Consider the following 19,981-nt stretch of genomic DNA (forward strand, 5'->3'; position numbering starts at 1 on the left):
CTGCCTCCCATGCTGTTTCTTATCTGTTTCACTGGTCATTCTAGGAGATAATGAAATGGCTCACAGTTTTATTGTTTCTAATTAAGAACTCCAAGATGTGTTATCAGGAAAGTTTTGATCCTCCTCAAAATTTAAACGCCTACATTAAAGTTCAGAAATATTAAAGTTGAGATTCTGCTACCAAGGGTAGCAGTGTTTTCTCAGCAGCAGCTTTGCGATTGCCACATTAAATGAAGTTTTTTCAAAGGAATGAAAACATACATAAAACTGTATATTATTAATTATATAAAGGAAACAGGCAATCTATGCTTATAAATAGCACTGTGCTACCATATGAATTTGTATTGTTTTAATATTAAGAACTTTGAAAAAGATAAAATGAGATGAATTATTATATCTCCTCTACTCTTTTCTACCTCCTGAATATTGAAGCCATTTTGGATCTTTTGCTTTTCTGACTATCAGAGCATGAAGAAACACGGTCATTCTGATGGTGATGGAAAAGGGAACCTGGTGCAAGCCTTCTGTTCAGTGCCTGTCCCTTTCATCTCTTTTTCATAGAATGTGTTGTCTTCAAATGTTGACTGTCTGTAGCAAGCCAGTGTCTCAGTTTTCTAAAATAAGAGTTTGTGGTTACAATCTGACTTTGGGATGAAATAATTTATCAAAATATTTTTGCCATTGTCTCCCATTAAAAATATCTGTGTTACAATCAGAGTAAGATGCTAATTACAAGCTCTGATCCCTGGATGAAAGTATTAGAAAGTACAAGAAGAATTTTGGCTTGCCTTGCCTTTTCCTATCCTCTGTGTTACTTCCCTCTTCCATTGTCTTCCCTCTTCCTGACATTCCTACTTGGTAAGATGATGGAATAAAATTTAGCTTGTCATAGTATTCATTTAAAAATTGACATCTTAAAAAATAAGTTCCATACTATTTATTGGGATTACATTACTTAGTAGTCAACCTTTGTTACGTCTAACTTTTAAGAGAATGTAAACATTCATTTACAGTAGTTTGTTTTATCTGATATGTGAGCTTTACACAGATGCTTGTATCGACCACAGTTAAGCATTTTGACATAGAAACATTAAAGTGAGCTACTTGTATATTTTGTATCACTATAAAGACAAAATTGAGCTATATCACCTATGAAATGAATACCCGTGGTACATTTGTTTATATTTATAAATCAGAGTAATAATCCTTTTTGAGGCTTCCCATTTTATGAGTAAAAGGGAGTAATGAAACATTGTATTCTGATTTTGTTAGCAGTGGTTAATGGGAAACAATGCAAATAACTGGTGTAGAGCTCACCTGGTCAGAAAATAAGTGTGTAGCACTTCAGCCTTTACAGTGTCATGGCCAGTAAAGAGAACCACAGTTCTTCCTTTAATAGATTTGTTTCCTATTGGCATTATGCCTTTTTTAATGACATTTCATCAGTTAGAATAAACATTGGCTGGGTGTGGTGGCTCATGTCTGTAGTCGCAGCATTTTGGGAGGCCAAGGCAGGCACATTGCTTGAGTCCAGGAGTTTGAGACCAGCCTGGGTAACATAGTGAGATCCCATATCTACAAAAAAATTAGCTGGGTATGGTGGCACATGCCTGTAGTCCCAGCTACTCAGGAGGGTGAGGTGGGAGGATCGCTTGAGCCTGGGAGGAGGAGGTTGCAGTGAGCTGAGATCGTGCCAGTGCACTCCAGCCTGGGTGACAAAGGACGAACCTGTCTCAAAAAAAAAAAAGAAAAAAACCACAGAATAAACATTGATTGTTGTAATAGGATCCTCTGATAACTGAAGAAATCAAAAAGTATCTTTGTTATTGTCTCCCATTTAGAAATATATACATTGTATTAGTTGGCCCACACAAATGCGCTACCTCTATCCGATGTTACTATCATGATAATGCTGGGAAGAAGTGTTAGTGGGCTGTCTTATATTTAAGAGAATCCTTAAAAAGAGTGGTAAATCTGACTTAATTGTATTAAACAAAGAATTATTACTCAAGAAGCATTTGCATATTGTGTGCATTTATGGAATGTACCAATCCCAAAAGTTTAAGAGCCTACTTTTCAGTAGCTTAGAGGAGATAAATTTGGCTGTCTAAACTTGACTTTAGTGTCATGTGACATCTTCTCAAATATGGGTATTTGCTGCTTTGGGCCATTTAATCCAACTTTAAATTATTAAGGCAAGCTGAATAGCCATAATTAAATAGTGTTCTTTGTTGCTTTTTATTTTTAAAAGGCATGTAAAACTTGAAATGTAGTTCACTGTATTTTATATTTGTAAGTTTAATAATTTTGGTTTAGAATAGGGAATTCCAAACTGATACTTGAGTTCTCAATCATGGGGTGAAGTTTCTGTTAATGGTTATCTTGTTGAATTAGTTTATCTAGTGTAAAAAAATTGTCATCCTCAGTTTATTCTCAGTATATCTCATTGATATGAGACATAATTGATTTCCAGTTTTCCTTAAAGATGGTTAGAGATCAAAATTTCTTCTGTTAAAAAAATTGTTAATGCTATTGGTCCCAGATTTCCCTTCTTTGCATCCTGCCAAAGGAAAAAGTGCTCTGTACTTATTTTGTGCCCTGTAATGTTATAGATGCTTAATAAGATCCCAGATTTTAAGTAGCAGCTGTCATTGATTTGTTTACTGAATGAATTTTTCATGCTTCATTGTATTTGTGCACAGAACTACTCTGATGACTGTTTACTTAAATAATAATCATAGTGCACATAATTTTTTTAAAAAGCAACACAGCCAAATCAGGAAATTTTCTGGGAGTCTTATTAGTTCACTCAAATGCTGTTATTCTTTTTATTTTTTATTGTTTGATAATTTGATAGGAATCGCTTGGTCAAATTGTATTTGTCTCTCTTTATCCCATTTTACTGTTAGAAAATGTTTCGATGAAAGATCCTCCGGACTTATTGGACAGGCAGAAATGCCTGAACGCCTTGGCGTCTCTTCGACATGCCAAATGGTTTCAGGTTGGCTTTTTGTTACTATCTTATTGTTATTAAAGTTTGTCCAAGTTTCATTTGGAACACCTGCCACTTAATTGGTTTCTGTGTACTACGTAAAATGAGGGGTGCTTTCTAGCTCATAGTGTGGTTGTTGGAGTGATTGAGTTAATTTAGATATGTGCCTAGTATAGCTTCTATAGTTCATGATGTTTTATTATAATTCTTTTTGGCTTAGTATTCTGAATTTCAGATGGTTGCTTATAAAATCAAACATGACTGAGAAAAGCTAAAGGTTAAATTAGGTAGTTGCCTGGAGTGGGGTTGCCATGAGACTACGAAATTAATTTTAATATTATGGTCCTTTTATTTTTAAAGTGTACCTTTTTAAACCTTAATTTTACTACTTGTGATTAATTGATTTTTTTTGTTTGCCTGATAACTGATGAATAATTTGCTACTTAGTATTCACTTGAAAGAACTTGCCCAAAATGAAGAATAGATCTCAATAGGGATATCTGGAATCATTTTGTTTGTTTTAGGCAAGGGCAAATGGATTAAAATCATGTGTAATTGTCCTCCGCATTCTGCGTGATTTGTGCAACAGAGTCCCCACATGGGCACCATTGAAAGGATGGGTAAGTACTTAAATATGGCTAAAAGCAAATTTGGAAGCTGTAGCAGGGAAAATCCTATAGAAATGAGATGTTACTTTAAAATGGCTATCTCCTAAGTTAGCTAAGGCATGCATTATGTATGTTTGCCATGAAAAAAAAATAAAGCATCTTTTTTTTTTTTTTTTTTTTTTTTTTTTATTAATTTATTTATTTTTATTGATCATTCTTGGGTGTTTCTCACAGAGGGGGATTTGACAGGGTCATAAATAAAGCATCTTTTTAAGTGAATTCTTCTTTTGTGCATATAACTTGCCTCTTCTACCTCATTGTATTCATGTTACAGAGCTTGAAATATTTTTTTTCTGACAAAAAGGTTTTATACGTTTTAGAAGTGAGTGTCTTCTTACACTTGACTTTGCACTGGTGGTTAATCACTTAGTGTTCACCTGCTGCCCACAAAAGTCTCCTTGGCTGACCCACTTCTCTTTTGGTGCCCCCTTGCATTACCATGAAAATTACCCAATAGGCCGGTATAAGGATCCTATACCTCTGTAGCTTTCTCTTTGAGTGGAGACATTTACAAATAAGTTCATGTTAGTAATTAAAGTCAGGCAAACAGTACACTTAACCCCATATGGATATCATTTATATATATTGTAAAATTGACTTAACTTGGAAATTATGCCTGCTCCAATCAAGACAACTTAAGAACATTGTAAAACAATTTAAATAAAGCCGTGAAAGATCATTTTATAAATGAATGTAGCAATGATTACTTTGACAAAATATCATGAGTTCTTAGTTTATTGAACATGGACATTTGGTCGTTTGTTTATTCTAATGGTAATACTTGAGACAAGCTGTCTGAAACGAAGTCTTATTATTATATTGAAATATTTGTGGTTTGTGTGCTTCCTAAGTGGGAGATTAAGTGGGCTGGGTTTTGTACACTGGCTAGTTATTAGCTATTACTAACTTATATGAGGACTTGTTAAGTCTTTATTAAATGAATTAGAGACCATAGTTTCTCTAGTGATCCTTTCTGGGTAAATAAATATAAAGTTTTTGTTACAAAAATGTCTTCTGAAGATACGATCTTAAAATTCCTTGATTTAAAAACTCTTCCCAGGGTAAAGGTTGATAATCATGGGGAAAATGTTAAATGGGTCCTAAATGTTAAATTGAATTTCACTCTTTGGCCTCCCTTGTAGATAGAAATGTTAGCTCACATTTAACTGGAATCCTTTTAACACTTGGTGCATGTACTAATTTGTAATTTAATATCTTCTAGCCACTAGAACTTATATGTGAAAAGTCTATAGGTACTTGTAATAGACCTTTGGGCGCTGGGGAGGCCTTGAGACGAGTAATGGAGTGTTTGGCATCTGGAATACTACTTCCTGGTAAGGGTTTCAAACTCTGGAAGCAGAACAATCAGCAAATCTCAGTTTAGTTTATTTTTCTAAATATATGCTAAGTTTGTTCTCTACACAGGAAAATGATGCATAGGAGTTCTTTTGCTTGGAATTTTGACAACTAGAATGCGTGTTGGAAAAGTGCTATAAAACTCTTTTTCAATAATTATAATTTGTGTTTTATATGTACTAACATAAAGGGTACTAATAATATATTGTGTCTGCTTTGAATTTGCTTTACCTCGAACTCTGAATTTGAAATTGCAGATGTTTAGTTAAAATGTATGAAGTTCATTCTGTTTGTAGTCTGGTTTTAAATTTGGAAAAATTAAATTTGGTCTTATTTTCCATATGTAATCCCTTTTAAGATTTGGGCTGATTCATTGTGCTGTTTCTAAATTCTCAGAGTAAGACTCAGTTTGGGCCTTAGATATACAAGTGACTTCCAGTATAAAATAAGGACATACAAGTGCTAACATGTTGAAAATGAGAGTGTGTCCTTTTTACTCCACTTAACTGAGCAGACTTTTAACTTAGTTCCTCAGTTTTTTTTTTTCATTTTCTCTTCATTCTCCCCAGCCATCTCTCTTTTGTTTTAGTTTACCGAATTCTAAACTCAGTTCTAAATGATACCTGTGTTTTTCCTTTGCCAAAGGGGGTCCTGGTCTTCATGATCCTTGTGAGCGAGACCCAACAGATGCTCTGAGCTATATGACCATCCAGCAAAAAGAAGATATTACCCACAGTGCACAGGTAGAAGATTGAGCATGCCACTCTGACTTATTAGCGAGATAACATAACTTAATTTTCTCAATTGTGTTCAAACACTTTTTTCTTGTGTGTTGTTAGGGACTTCTGCTGTTATAATGTCAGAATTTATGAGTGTCTTTTTAGCTAGATGTTCTAAGGGCTTTATGAATGGCTATTGAAATGTGATTAAATATAATACTTTGTTCTTTAGCATGCACTCAGACTATCAGCCTTTGGCCAGATTTACAAAGTGCTGGAGATGGACCCCCTTCCATCTAGTAAGCCTTTTCAGAAGTATTCCTGGTCAGTTACTGATAAAGAAGGTGAGCATGGAAGTTTTTTATTAGGGTTGGGGGTTGGCACTGGTAGAGATAATCATGGGATTCATCTCTCATTACAGCTTAGGGAACTTAATAATTGTGCATCCAAATCATGTATAAAAAGCTTTCTTCCTGACTGATATGGGTTGGCTGTGTTCCCATCCAAATCTCATGTTGAATTGTAGTTCCCGTAATCCCTAGGTGTTGTGAGACAGACCGGTGGAAGGTAATTGAATCATGGAGGCAGTTACCTCCATGCTGTTGTTGTGATAGTGAGTTCTCACAGGATCTGATGGTTTTATAAGAGGCTTTTCCCCAACCTCACTCTGCACGTCTGCCACCATGTGAAGAAGGATGTGTTTGCTTCCCCTTCTGCCATGATTGTAAGTTTCCTGAGGCCTCCCCAGTTATATGGCACTGTGAGTCCATTAAACCTCTTTCCTTCATAAATTACCCAGTCATTGGTATGTCTTTATTAGTAGCATGAGAATGAACTAATACAATAAATAGAATGGACCAATACACTGACTTTCTTCTCTTCTGTTCCTATTAGGTAACGTCAGCTGATGTAACATAATCATGTTTTCTTATTAATGACTAACTCATTTGGCTATGTTGGCCAGATGCCATTACTGCATAGACTATACTTTCAGAACCCCTGGTCTAAGGAGAAGAAATCAGCGATAAGCTAGGAGGAGACATTATCACTATCACTAATCAGTTTGATTATCTTTCTCAAGCTTGGAAATGTTATCTAACTGAGAAAGAAAGAAAAATACAGAGGAGAAGAAAAGCATATTGGAAAATTCAGGACCATCTTCCATTTGTATTAGTCTGTTGAATTCAGAGTTTCAGCAGAAAAAATGTAGGTTTTGGGCTCAGTATGACCTGGGTTCCAATCATAGCTCCACCACTTCCTAGTTTTTTAGGCCTTGAGCAGTTAGCTCATCTCTCTCACTAGGGATATTACCCTCTTTCTTATTTTTTTGACTCTTGTCCGGTTAAAATGCCTGACTTGTTGCCTAGAATACAGTGGATACTCAAATGTGAATCCACTTACTGCCTTCCTTAGGCCTCAAAAATAATTTTTTTCCCTCCCTTTCTCTCCTTTTAAACTAGAAAGTGGAATATTTAATACCGATATTCTTCACCTGGAATGCAGCCTACCTCTAACAATGGAAATTACTCTACTTTTAGATATCACAAAAATAATGCAGTTGCCCAGTCTGTTTATTTAGATGACAGAATTCCAGTGGGTCTGAAGACTTTCAGAGAGTCTACAACATCAAAGCTGTTGAATAGTAATAATATTAAGGGGTTTTTTTTTTTTTTTTTTTGGCCTTTTTCTCTCTTCCTTTCCTAAGTGTATAGTTTTCCAGAGGCTACATGTGACATGTGATGAGATCGTTGCTCTGATGGCTAATGGAATGTTTTATTTTCTATATCCTTGTGTTTAAAATTGTTTTGTTTTATTTTTAACATGCTCAGTATTGACAGATATTACCCACAAAGCATAGCACTTCGGGTGCTTAATAATTTTTTAAGAGTGTAAAGTACTCCTGAGCTAAAAAGTTTGAGAATCAGTGCCTCACACTGTAAACTCCTCAGGAGAAAGAATCCTCCAGATTCTACCCTATGATTATTATAAACCAGTGCTTAATATTACTTGAGGAATGAAGGCCATTTTCTTCCTGCAGGTGCTTGCTTAGTGGTGAAGAAATTATTGAAAGGGATTTACATACCCATGTGACATCAAGCATTGTCTGTGAATTGAATGATTGAATAAAAATGTTATATATATTTAGATTCTTATGATTAGTATCAGAAAATTTTATTTCAATCACCAAATTCACAACCACTCTTTCGGTTTTATGTTTTCCCCTTCACTAGATAGTAAAAGTATGTTTACTATTATGTGACTTAGTTTTTTTTTTTTTTTAACTTTAAAGATCTTTCTCAAAAGTTTGGGAACTGCTGGTTTGTCAGTTGATAGCATAAAATAGAACCAGACTGCCAGTGTTCCTGTTCTAGTTCTGTCAAAGTTATATGGCCTGGGCAAGTCACTTTACTATTTTGTGCTTTGGCTATACAATGATCTCTCCAATACTTTCATGCTTTTAGCACCTAGCTTCCTGACATTCACGTTTAAACTTTATTCCTGTTATTCTCGGTGATTTCCTTATGCATCTCAGGTGATTTTTTTCAACACTAATGTCTCAGTTCTGTGACTTCTTCTCTCACAAATATTTTATCCTCTGCCTTTCCTTGGTTACTTATACTGTGGGCATAGCCTAGTTCTTGTCTTCATCAATAACTGTACCTGTATTATTTCCATAATCATGTTTTCAAGAATCCCACTTTCCAATCTCTTGTCATTACTGTGTCTCCTACCCTTATTTCAGTTCTTGAATCTTGTCATTTTTTCCAGTACCTTTGCATAGTCCTTCATCCTCCTCGTGTTCTCCCTTCTGTCCTTACCGTGCTTGTACTACATGATCCTTGATTACCACTCTTTAGCACGTACCCTTACTTCCTTGATTCTCTGTTTCTGGCAAAATTCTAACTGGTTGAAATCCACCTCTCTACCTTCTCTGTGTCTGTACTGGGTTGCTCAACATGGTTGGAGAACAGCCGTCTTGACTGTTTTCCCTTTAAGTCGGTGACACTAATTTAATAGGGCTGTTTGTGTTGCTGGGCAATCCTGTAAGTTTGAGACTTCTCCAGTTTCCTAGATAACTGTTTCACATTTTCTCACATTTCACACCTCCTTCTCTACCTCCTTATTCATCTGATGAGCTTATTTGCTTCCATTTTCTCAGATAAATATTAAGAGATAACTTGTATATGTTCTCATCACTGTCTCCAAGCCCCACTGCATCAACTCGTATCTTTGCTTTTCCCTCCCTTGCCTCTGCAGAAAATGCCTCGCCTCTAAAGACCGACCTTTCTACTTACCCACTATCACATCCCCTCTTGCCTACCAATGGACATTATTCCAGCAATTATCTGTTCTCTCACCAGCGTCAGTTCCTCCCTGTCTACTGAATGCTTCTCATCAGCGTAAAAACCTGCTGCAGTATCTCCCATCTGAAAGACAAGGCCAAAACAAACTCTCCCTTGATTCTGTAGGTCCTGCAACAGAGTTGCATTTCTCTCCTCTTTATAAGCAGCACTTTGGGAAGGAGCAGCCCTTTTCTCTTTTCTCCATTTCCTCACTTTGAATTCTCATTGAACCTATTCTAATCAGGTTTTCTTCCTCACCACTTGCCTGAAGTATCCCTTGCGACCTTCACGTTACTACATTCACTGGTTAGTTTTCAGTCCTCATCTTAGCCATTTTCAGCAACATTTGATACAGAGGAACACTTTTCTCTCCCATATTTATTTTATAATGAGATATAGCACATATATAGAAAAGTACAAAAAATACAGTTTAAAAAATAATTATTTCTTTCAAACCCATAAAACCAGTGCCATGGGTAAGAAACAGAATTCTATCAGTGCCCCAGAAGCCATCCGTTTTATCCTTCTCATTACCTTCCTGTACCAAGAAATACCATTTCTGACTTTCTGAAAATCATTTCCTAGATTTTCTTTCTCACTTTCCCACTTGTGTATGCTTTCCTAAATAATTTGAGTTTGCCTGGAACTTTCCAGAAATGGGTCCTAAGTTTAATCTTTCGTGACTGGCTTCTTTCTGTTCAGCATTCTTTGGGATTGATTTATGTTGCCGCACATAGATATAGTTCATTTTAATAGGTATATAGTATCCACTATGAATATGCTAGTTTACTCATTCTACTTTTGAAGGACGTTTAGGTTCTTTAGTTTTGACAACCACTTACCGTGTTGCCATGAGCATTCTTCTGCATACCTCCTGAGGTATACACATAAACAACCTAGTAAATGGTTGCACATACCAATTTACACTCCCACCAGCAGTATATGAAAATTCCTGTTGCCCTGTATCCTCAAAAACATTTGGTATTGCCATGTTTTCTGAAATGAAATACCACTTTTCATTTGACTTCCAGGTCATCAGCTTCCTTTGTTCTTCTAGCTCTGTTGCCATCTCCTCAGCTGTCTTTGTTCTTTCTCGTCTTCCTGACTTCTGAATGTTAAAGTGTCCTAGGGTTCAGTCCTCAGACCCTTTCTCTTTACACTGATGCTTTAGGGGACCTCATTTAGTCTCTTGTCTTCAAATACCTTTTTATACTGAAGATTGTCCCAAATTAATACTTCCATCCCAGACTACCAGCTCTTGAACTCAGACCAAAATATCAAAATGCCTCCTCAATATCGCTACATGGATGTCCAGCAGACATCTCAAACTTAAGATGTCTAAGATCTAAGCTCCTGCCCTCGCTCTCCCTTTGCTCTTCTCTTTCTATAGTTATCCCTGTCCCAGTCATTGGAAACTCTCCGTTTGCTCAGGCCAGGATTCTTTGAGTTGCCCTTGAATCCCCTCTTTCATTCACCCATATCCCAAACGTCAGCAAATCCTTTTTGCTTTTAAAGTGTGTCCAGGCCGGGTGGTAGCTCACACCTGTAATCCCAGCACTTTGGGAGGCTGAGGTGGGCAGATCACTTGAGACCAGGAGTTCAAGACCAGCCTGGCCAACATGGCGAAACCCTGTCTCTACTGAAAACATAAAAATTAACTGGGCGTGGTGGCATGCTCCTGTAATCCCAGCTACTCGGGAGGCTGAGGCAAGAGAATCGCTTGAATCCGGGAGGCAGAGGTTGCAGTGAGCCCAGATCATGCCACTGCACTCCAGCCTTGGTGACAGAGCGAGACTCTGTCTCAGAAAAAAAAAAAAAATGAGTCTAGAATTTAGCTTCTTCGCTGCTGACATCCTTATCTAAGCTGCCATCATCTCTCACCTGGATTATTGCAGTCACCTCCTGGTCTGGTCTTTTTGCTTCTGTTCTTGCCCCTCTATGTGTTCTCCACAAAGAAGCAATTCTCTTTATGGAGAACACCACCCCTCTTCAACTTTTTATCTTAAAATACTTGCAGATTCATAGTTGCAAAGATGATAAGGAGAGATCCCATTTACCCTTCAACTAGTTTCTCTTGATGGCTACATCTATGTAAATTTATAGTACAACATCAAAACCAGGAAATTGACAGTGATACAGTGCGTGTGTATAAGTTTTATGCCATTTTATTACGTGTGTAGATTTCTGTAGCCACCTCCACAATCAACATACAGAACTGTTCCAACACCATTAAGATCTGCTTCATGCTGCCCCTTTATAGTCGTACCCGCCTCTCTCTGCTCAGCCATCCCTAATCCCTGGAAACCACTAAGATTTACCTATCTCCATAATTGTATAATTTCAGTGATTTTATATAAATGGAATTCTACAATAAGTGACCTTTTGCGATTTTTTTTTTTAACACTCAGCATAATGCCCTTAGGGTCCATCCAAGTTGTTGTGTGTGTCAATAGTTTGTACCTTCTTGTTCAGTAGTATGCCATGGTATGAATGAGCTAGAGTTTATTTAACTGTTTACCTATTGTAGGACATTTAGTTAGTTTCCAGTTTGGGCTTTTTACAGTTGAAGCTTCTATGAACAATCATATATATATATACACATGTGTATATTTATATATAAAATTTAGGTTTTTGTGGGCAAGTCACAAAAACACAGGTATTTGTGTGTTAGATTTGTCACCAATTCTCCTGTGTTTCGGCTTCAATGTTATGCTGGCTTCATAAAGTAAGTTAGGACCTATTCCTTCTTTTTCTATTGTTTGGAAAAGTTTGCATAAATTTGATGTTAGTTTTTCTTTAACTGTTGGAAGAATTAATCAGTGAAGCCATTGGCGTGTGTTTTCTTTGTGGAAATGTTTTAAATTACGGATCTGATTCCCTTAATAAGCATAGGACTTCCATCTTCTTAGGACAGTTTTGGTAAGCTATGTTTTTCTAAGAATTTATCCATTTCAACTAAATTTAAAAATATTTTGGAATAAAGTAATTTGTAAGATCCTCATTTTATTGTCTGTAGTATTTGTAGTAATGTCTTCTTTTATACATTTTGTACCTTCTTTTATTTTGCTAATGACTCTCACCTGGGGATTATTATTTTTATTAATCTTTATAGGAAAATTAACTTTTGGCTTTATTCATTGTCTTCTGTTATATGTTTGTATTCTGTTTTATTGATTTCTGCTCTTTTCTGTAGTTTTCCCTCCTTATGACTTTCTTTGGGTTCAATTTGCTGCTCTTTTTAAACTTTATGAGGTGGATGAATACATCATTGATTTTTCATCCTCTTATTTTATATACTATTAAGATGGTAAATTTCCCTTTAAGCACAGATTTATGTACATCACAGTCTTTGGACATTTGTATGTTTATAATCATTTAGTTGAAGCTATTTTTTACTTTCTTTTATTCCTAATTTTTTGACCCATGGGGTATTTAGATGTCATTGCTTAATTTGCAGACGAATGAAGATTTTGTAGTTAACTCTTTTGTTTTTGAGTTTTTACTTATTCTGCTGTCATCGAAGAACATGTGTTGTATGATTTCTGTCCTTTGATACTTCTTGAGACCTATTTTATGCCCCAGCACATGGTCGTTTTTTGCTCTGAAAATGTATATTCTGCAGTTGAGGGTCATAATATTTTTTTCGTGTTAGGTCACGTCAGGTCACTTGTTCATTGTGCTTTTCAGATGTTGTTTGTTATTAATTGCTGAGAGAGCTCTGACAGTTCCCATCTGTTGTGGATTTGTCATTTCCCCTTGCAGGCCTGCCAGGTTTTAGTTTATATTTTTCATTTATAGATTTTTGGCTCTTTTATCGTTTCAGATTTTCTGCCTGAAATTATTTTTAAGAAAGTTTGTTTTTGAAAGGTCCATCATCTGGGTCCATTTTGGGTCTTTTTCTATTGTGTGTGATTTCTCTTGATTTTTGATCATGATATCTTATCTTCTCATGTGCCTGGTTATTATGAGTGCTGGATTTTTAAAATAAGAAATTGTAGATAATTTAAAGTGTAGAGTAATGATATCTTCCTCCAGGGAGGATTTATATTTGTTTCTGGGAGGTGGCTAATGAAATTGGCAGTCTTAGATCATTTCAGTGTAGTCAGGGATTAAGATAATTTGAAGCTGGGCTTTCATCCTTGTGAGAGCCACAAGGATGAAGAAATATTTCCCGTTCATCTTACTTCTAGTGTGTAACATTTCAGAGGCCCAACCCAGTGTGTGGGGGGTTCACCAGCCCTTCTCTGCTTGGACCTTGAACTTAGTTTTGGACTCCTTGAGACCTGGGAGCCTGTTGACATTACTCTCTTCAGTTCTTAGTGACCTCTTCTGGATTAGGAAGATGCCCCTAGGGTTAATGTAACCCCCAATGCAGAGAATTTCTTTCACCTTCCATATCTTTGTTTATTTTAATTAATTAATTAATTTATTTAAGAAAACACGGCTTGGCTATGTTGCCCAGGCTGGAGTCCAGTGGCTATTTGCAGGTGCAGTCATAGCCCACTTTAACCTCAAACTCCTGGACTCAATGAATCCTCCTGCCTCAGCCTCCTGAGTAGCTGGGACTACAGGCATGTGGCACCGTGCCAGGCTCACCTCCCAGATCTTGATTTTAAAATTCTTCATTGCCCAGGAACAGATACTTATTGTTTGTTTTGCCCAGTTTTTCTAATTGCTCTAGTTGGGAAGCCTTTTTTGACTTATTTACTCTCTCATACTGGAAGTGGGCCCTTGATATTTTGTCAATTAATGGCACGGGGGTTTGAGAACTACTGCCTGGCTCTTCTCACCTACTGCTAGCACCCTCTCCTTGTTTGTTTCACTCCAACCACTCAGGTCTTTGCATCATTTCTTAGCATGTTTCTGCCTTAAGACTTTTGTAGTTGCTGTTTATTTTTCTCTGCCTGGGACTCTTTCTCCAAATGGCTGAATAGTTCACTGTTTTACTTTCTCAGGTCTTCATCAAAAGGTCTCCTCATTAGTGATACCTTTCTGCTGAGCACGACATATAAATTGTCCTTCATTACACTCACTACCATAGTATATGTTGTAATTAGTTTTGGCCAGTATATGTAAGCTCTTTGAGAAAAGGGAGATTATTTTGTTACTTGCTATGTGTCTGGCGCCTAAAATTGTCTTGCACATAGTAAATGTCAATTAATATTTCTTGTTTATTGTTGAATGAATATATGAATGAATTTATAATGGGGACAGTAAAGGTAATGGCTTCATGAGGGTGCTCATGAGGATTAAATAAGTTAATACCTGTAAGATGTTAACAGTGTCAGGCATATGGTAAATACGAAAATATTATTTTTAAAAATTGTTGCCTCAGAAATGATCACTTCTCATCACTAGATATTGTGAAGGTTGAATACCACCTGCTTTTTGTAAAGCAAGACCATTTTTCTCCTTAGGTTGCTATTATGATTAGCCCATTTTACAGCCCCTTTCCAATGGCTGCTATGATAGAATGAAGCTTAATCCATAGAACTCTATGTAGCTGGAGGATTTAGAGAAGAGATCTCTGCATTTAAGCTAGCTTGTGATTTCCAGGCAATCAAGGAGCTGCTTTTAATGTAACTTAATGAGCAGAAGAGTGATTGAATAGACATAGTTCCTTTTTAACTTTTATCTCTTAAAGACTGCATTCTGGGAGACTGGCATACTCACAGTTGTATGTAATGCAAATGAAATATAATACTCAGCCAACGTTGCCTTCTGTTGAAGAGAACATCAAGATTGATTAACCTGAGTGGTAAATATTGACCCAAGCAAATGCTGAAGTCAGTGTTTACCTCAAGGGACAATAAATCTTGATCAGAAAATACATAGTTAATCTCATTATTATTATAGGCTTTCACTAGAAGAATCTGGAAATCTTGTGGCATGAGTATCTTGAGCATAATTTTCCTTAGGAAAAACAACTAACTTTTAAAGTGAAGACATAAAGAGATCTTTAAAGTACTTGAATAGGTTGATGAACTTTTCTCTAATAATTTTTAACTTGGACAGCAAAACTCCTGCCTTTTGCTTGACAACATTATAAATTGGTGGCTTCTTTATCCAAGAAACTGATTATTAATCAGTTCGGTTAGTTTTTGCTCAGTGCCCATTATGTTGCTTCTAAGTCTTGTGTTAAGGTAGTTTGTAAGATACAAGACAAGGAAAAAATATCTTTGACCTTCAAACAACACTGAAGACACACAAGAATATATGAAATAGGCAATGATACAAGACTTTACATTTCTGATATAAAATCTCCGATATGAGAGAACATTTTTATAGAGGAGGTGAACTGTAAATAAAATTTTGAATAGGATTTGAAGAGGCAGAAGAATATTTTATAGTTGGATAATCAGATTTCTAAAAGTATAAGATTTAACATGTGGACTTCTAAAGTTTATACAAGTCATAAATGTTAAATTATAGAGATGTTTGAAATGATATTAAGTAAAAATAAATCCTACCAGAGGTAGCTACTTTTTAACATTTTGATATATAGCCTTCTAGACTTTTTCTCTTCATGCATATAACGTGAATATATGCTGTCTGTGCGGCTGCTAAAACAAAATACCTTAGACTGGGTAACTTATAAGCAACAGAAATTTATTGCCCTCAGGGGCTTGAAAGTCCAAAATCAAGGCTTCAGCAGATTTGCTGTCTCGTGAGGGCTCATTGCTCATAGATGGTGCCTGCTATGTATCCCCACATGGTAGAAGGGACAAACAGTCTCTGTCAGGCATCTTTTATAATTGATAAGGGCTCCACCCTCATAACCTAATCACCTTCCAGGTTCCCCACCACCTAATCCCACTGCACTGGGGATTAAGTTTCAACATATGAATTTTGGGGGGACACATTCAGACCGTATCATAGACATAGATATTGGTGTGTATATATGAATAAATGGGAAAAAATAAATATAAAAAGTGATAATATTGTTTCAAGATTTGCTTTAAAAAATTTTGCTTTTCTAGATTATAAATAATGGTAATTTAACTGATCAGTAAAAAAGTTGTATGGTCCTTGGTGTGATTCCTAAGATTTTCCTACCTGAACATGTTAGATACATGTGGTACGGTAAGGGGATTGTTGTTTTGACTGATAATGAATCCCTCATAATTTTTTTTAGGTGCTGGGTCTTCAGCTCTAAAGAGGCCATTTGAAGATGGATTAGGGGATGATAAAGACCCCAACAAGAAGATGAAACGAAACTTAAGGAAAAGTGTGTAAAACCTTTATTCTTATAGATGCAAACTAGAGAGGACTTGTAGCTTCAGATAGAAAAATTAAAAGTGAAGGGTTTTTTTTGTTTGTTTGTTTGTTTTTGAGATCGGTTCTCATTCTGTCACCGAGACTGGAGTGCAGTGGCGCGATCTCGGCTCACTGCAATCTCCACCTCCTGGGCTCAAGTGATCCTTCAACCTCAGCCTTCTCAAATAGTAGGGATCACAGGTGCGTGCCACCACGCCCTGCTAAGTTTTTGTATTTTTGGTAGAGACAGGATTTTGCCAAGTTGCCCAGGCTAGTCTTGAACTCCTGAGTTCAAGCAATTCACCCCCCTTGGCCTCTCCAAGTGCTGGGATTACAGATATGAGCGACTGTGCCTGGCCAAAAAGTGAAGAATTTGATTGATTTGAATTAGAGTTTTGAGACTAGATCTTAACTGAGCAATTGATAATTGGATAACTTTTTTGTTTCCAAGCTTTTTTGCTTAGGATGCATTTATATTGACAAGCGAAAATTAATGTGTAGTTAAATAATGCATACAATTTTTATAGTGATATTAGCATAATAATTTTAGAATTACTTATGAGGTTAATCTGTGTGTTTTGAAATCCTCATTTAAAAAAAATTTGGTGAATTTACAGTAGTTACTAGGAACCCCAAAAACGCATAAAGCAAAATTACTTTCTAGTTAATTTCTGACCTCATTCCTCTTTCTTTAACAGTTCTGGATAGTAAAGCAATAGACCTCATGAATGCACTAATGAGGCTAAATCAGATCAGGCCTGGGCTTCAGTATAAGCTCTTATCTCAGTCTGGCCCCGTTCATGCCCCAGTCTTCACAATGTCTGTAGATGTGGATGGCACAACATATGAAGCCTCAGGACCATCCAAGAAAACAGCAAAACTTCACGTAGCGGTGAAGGTACAGTATTTGTTTTACTTTGCAATGCTTTCTTATTTTATGTTCCAAATAATATGCTTATTTTCCTATAATAAATTATCATTTTTAAAAACATTTTAATAGCAATAATATTATATATAGACTTTTGTTACTTCTGGATAACAAAGTTGTTTTTGTTGTTGTAAAATAATATGTGGTAGTCTTACAAAATTTGGAAAATACGGAAAGAAGTAAAGAATTAAAATATGTCAATTGAACATTTTTGAAGCAAAGATCATTCGTATTTGTATCTAGTATGTTGTTTTATTTCCCATCATTTTCTATTTTGCTGTTTATTTTTTAAGTGAGCTCACAGTATATATGTAATTTTATCTTCTGATTTTTTTTCATGTAATGTTTCCTTAGTGTTTTTCCTCATTATGAAAATCTTCATAAATAATTTTTAATGGCTGTACGATTAACATGCTACGGGTAAACTATTTGTTTAAACATTCTCCTATCATTGGATATTTTGCTTATTCCAGATTGTTTCTATTATAAATTTGATCAGTATCTTTGTATATGGTGCTTTGTCTGTATTTTTAGAATATTTCCATCGGGAATAATATCCAGGATTGGACCAATTATGCATGTAGGTTTGTAGAAAATTTCCAAGTAATGGGATCTCTCTATAAGTATATTTGACCTCTTGCAGACTAGTGCAAAAATGTTAAAGATCATGTAGACTGAAGATCAGATTCACTTAAAAGTTCTTTCATATAACAGTATGGCATACGATATAATTGCTCTATTTTCATGGTCATTTCATTTTGTATGTATTATTAGTGTAGATGCAAACACCATCCTAGATACTGGGGATATAGCAGTTAATGAAACAAAGTTCCTGCTCTCATGGAGCTTACATTCTAGTGTGTATAGGATGGGAAGATAGACAACAAAGTGTGTAAACATCAGATAGTGATCAGAACAATGCATGCAGAAAAACAATAACTAAGCTGTAAAAATGTCAAACACTATATATCACTTATGCTCTGTCTTCATTGGAAAAGGGATATCTAAAGTATGATGAAAGAGTATGAATTTAAAATGAGGCAGAAAAAGAAAACCAACAATGAGGGGAAAAGTAAATCCAGGAATAAGACTAAACATATAGTTTAATAACAACATACACTGAGAATGTGTCACAAGTTTAGAGCTAAGTTCTGTAGCAGCTGACACGAAAAGCTTGTGAAATATACAATTCACTCTCTTTGTCTTAAGAACAGAGAGTTTGGTTATGAGAGTCACAGTTGTGGCATTTGATCGGGTGGGCATTTCTCCTTGGGTAGATCTTCACAAACCAAGGATATCAGTGATCTCTTTTAAATCTATGATGCAGTGATACATTTTGTGGGTTGTTTCGTACAGTAACCTTTAACATAAGCTAGTGGCCTCATAGCAAATTCCAATTCAGTAAAATTTGGGAGAGCTAGTAGAGTGGCACATTTTGCAATGTGACAAGATTTGGATGCTGCTTTCATTTGATGCAGTGATATATTTTTATGATATAATGGAACTTGGTTGGCCTGGATTTGCTTTTGTCTTCAATTCCCAATATTATGTTTTATTCACCTGAGCTTTTGGTAAACACGGAGGGGCTGTAAGCTTGGGATTAAGTTAAGCTCCCTGACAAATTTCGGAAATGTAGATATCAGTTACGATCTGAATGACACTGGATTTGAGGAAATTGTTAATGGTTTCTTGTGACTTGTGTGGCAGGTAGATGACCTTCTTACTTTTATTTACCTTGAGTAGCATTTTGGGTAGAATGTGCAGTAACTAGTAAATTTGAAATTTGTGAAGAGTTTAAGATTTGCCCTTTTCGAAAATGGGATAAACTAAACTTTGATCCATCCAGGTAGAATGAATTAAGAATCAGAGTAAACTAGCTTTGAAGATTTGAAAAACTCTGCTTACTTTATTTGGTTTATCAGCTATAGGATATGAAAACCTATTACTAGCTGTCAGTCTCAAGTGGCCTGCAGTCTTTTCTAGGCCTCTAACATCTCAGGTTTATGACTCTATAGCTTTATTCCATAATTTGCTATTTTGAGGTAGATTGTTCTCCCTAAGGTCTTCATAGATTTTTTTTTGTGTTATGTCTTGTTTTCTAAAAGTTACTTTTGGCTTTTTAAATCTTATTATAAATGTATAATGTGTGTTTGTTATAAATGGTTTAGAAAATGAGGGGAAAAAATTCATAGTTCTAATACGTAGAAATAATAACCATTAACATTTTGGTATTTTTTCTTCCAAGCCTTCTTATTTTAACTTGCAATTCTAACTTCAGAAAGCATTAAAAATGAAAAAATTTCCGTAAGTTTGATGCAAATTCACTGGGTGGCAAAACATGACCTGAATTGATGCGGGGCTATTTTTAGTCTTTAGTATTCTATTTAGTGGGATTATTTTATATGTTCCTTTGCATAAACATGGGGCAGCACCTGAGAATCCACTGGGGATTTGGAAAATATGTGGTATATGTATTGTATTAGATGTCAGAATTGAAAAATTATGAATTCTCAAAACAACCTGGCACCAAGGGTTTCAGATAAGGAATGGTGAACCTATATAATGTCTGTAAAAATATGTTTTTTAAAAATAGGATCTTTCTTTTTTTTTTTTTTTTTTTTTTTTGAGACGGAGTCTTGATCTGTTGCCCAGGCTGGAGGGCAGTGGTGCAATCTCAGCTCACTGCAGCCTCTGCCTCCTGGGTTCCAGTGATTCTC

The 19,981-nt window shown here is 35.8% G+C and overlaps 1 protein-coding gene across 29 annotated transcripts in view; it reads left to right on the top strand.

Annotated features, from left to right (window-relative positions):
- Positions 1-19,981, top strand: part of STRBP (spermatid perinuclear RNA binding protein) — a 158,729-nt gene that overhangs the window by 104,112 nt on the left and 34,636 nt on the right. For all 29 annotated transcript variants that reach the window (XR_008537323.2, XR_010148859.1, XR_008537325.2 and 26 more), the window contains 7 exons: positions 2,910-3,001; positions 3,517-3,612; positions 4,883-4,994; positions 5,662-5,759; positions 5,968-6,079; positions 16,215-16,307; positions 17,035-17,234. Coding sequence is in view for 20 of the 29 variants with exons in the window: in XM_054659068.2 (XP_054515043.1) it covers positions 2,910-3,001; positions 3,517-3,612; positions 4,883-4,994; positions 5,662-5,759; positions 5,968-6,079; positions 16,215-16,307; positions 17,035-17,234 (803 nt within the window). In the remaining 9 variants the exon portion in view is untranslated. The remainder of the gene's footprint in view (positions 1-2,909; positions 3,002-3,516; positions 3,613-4,882; positions 4,995-5,661; positions 5,760-5,967; positions 6,080-16,214; positions 16,308-17,034; positions 17,235-19,981) is intronic.

The sequence above is a fragment of the Pan troglodytes genome, chromosome 11, assembly GCF_028858775.2.
Source record: "Pan troglodytes isolate AG18354 chromosome 11, NHGRI_mPanTro3-v2.0_pri, whole genome shotgun sequence".
In the NCBI taxonomy this organism is placed as follows: Eukaryota; Metazoa; Chordata; class Mammalia; order Primates; family Hominidae; genus Pan; species Pan troglodytes.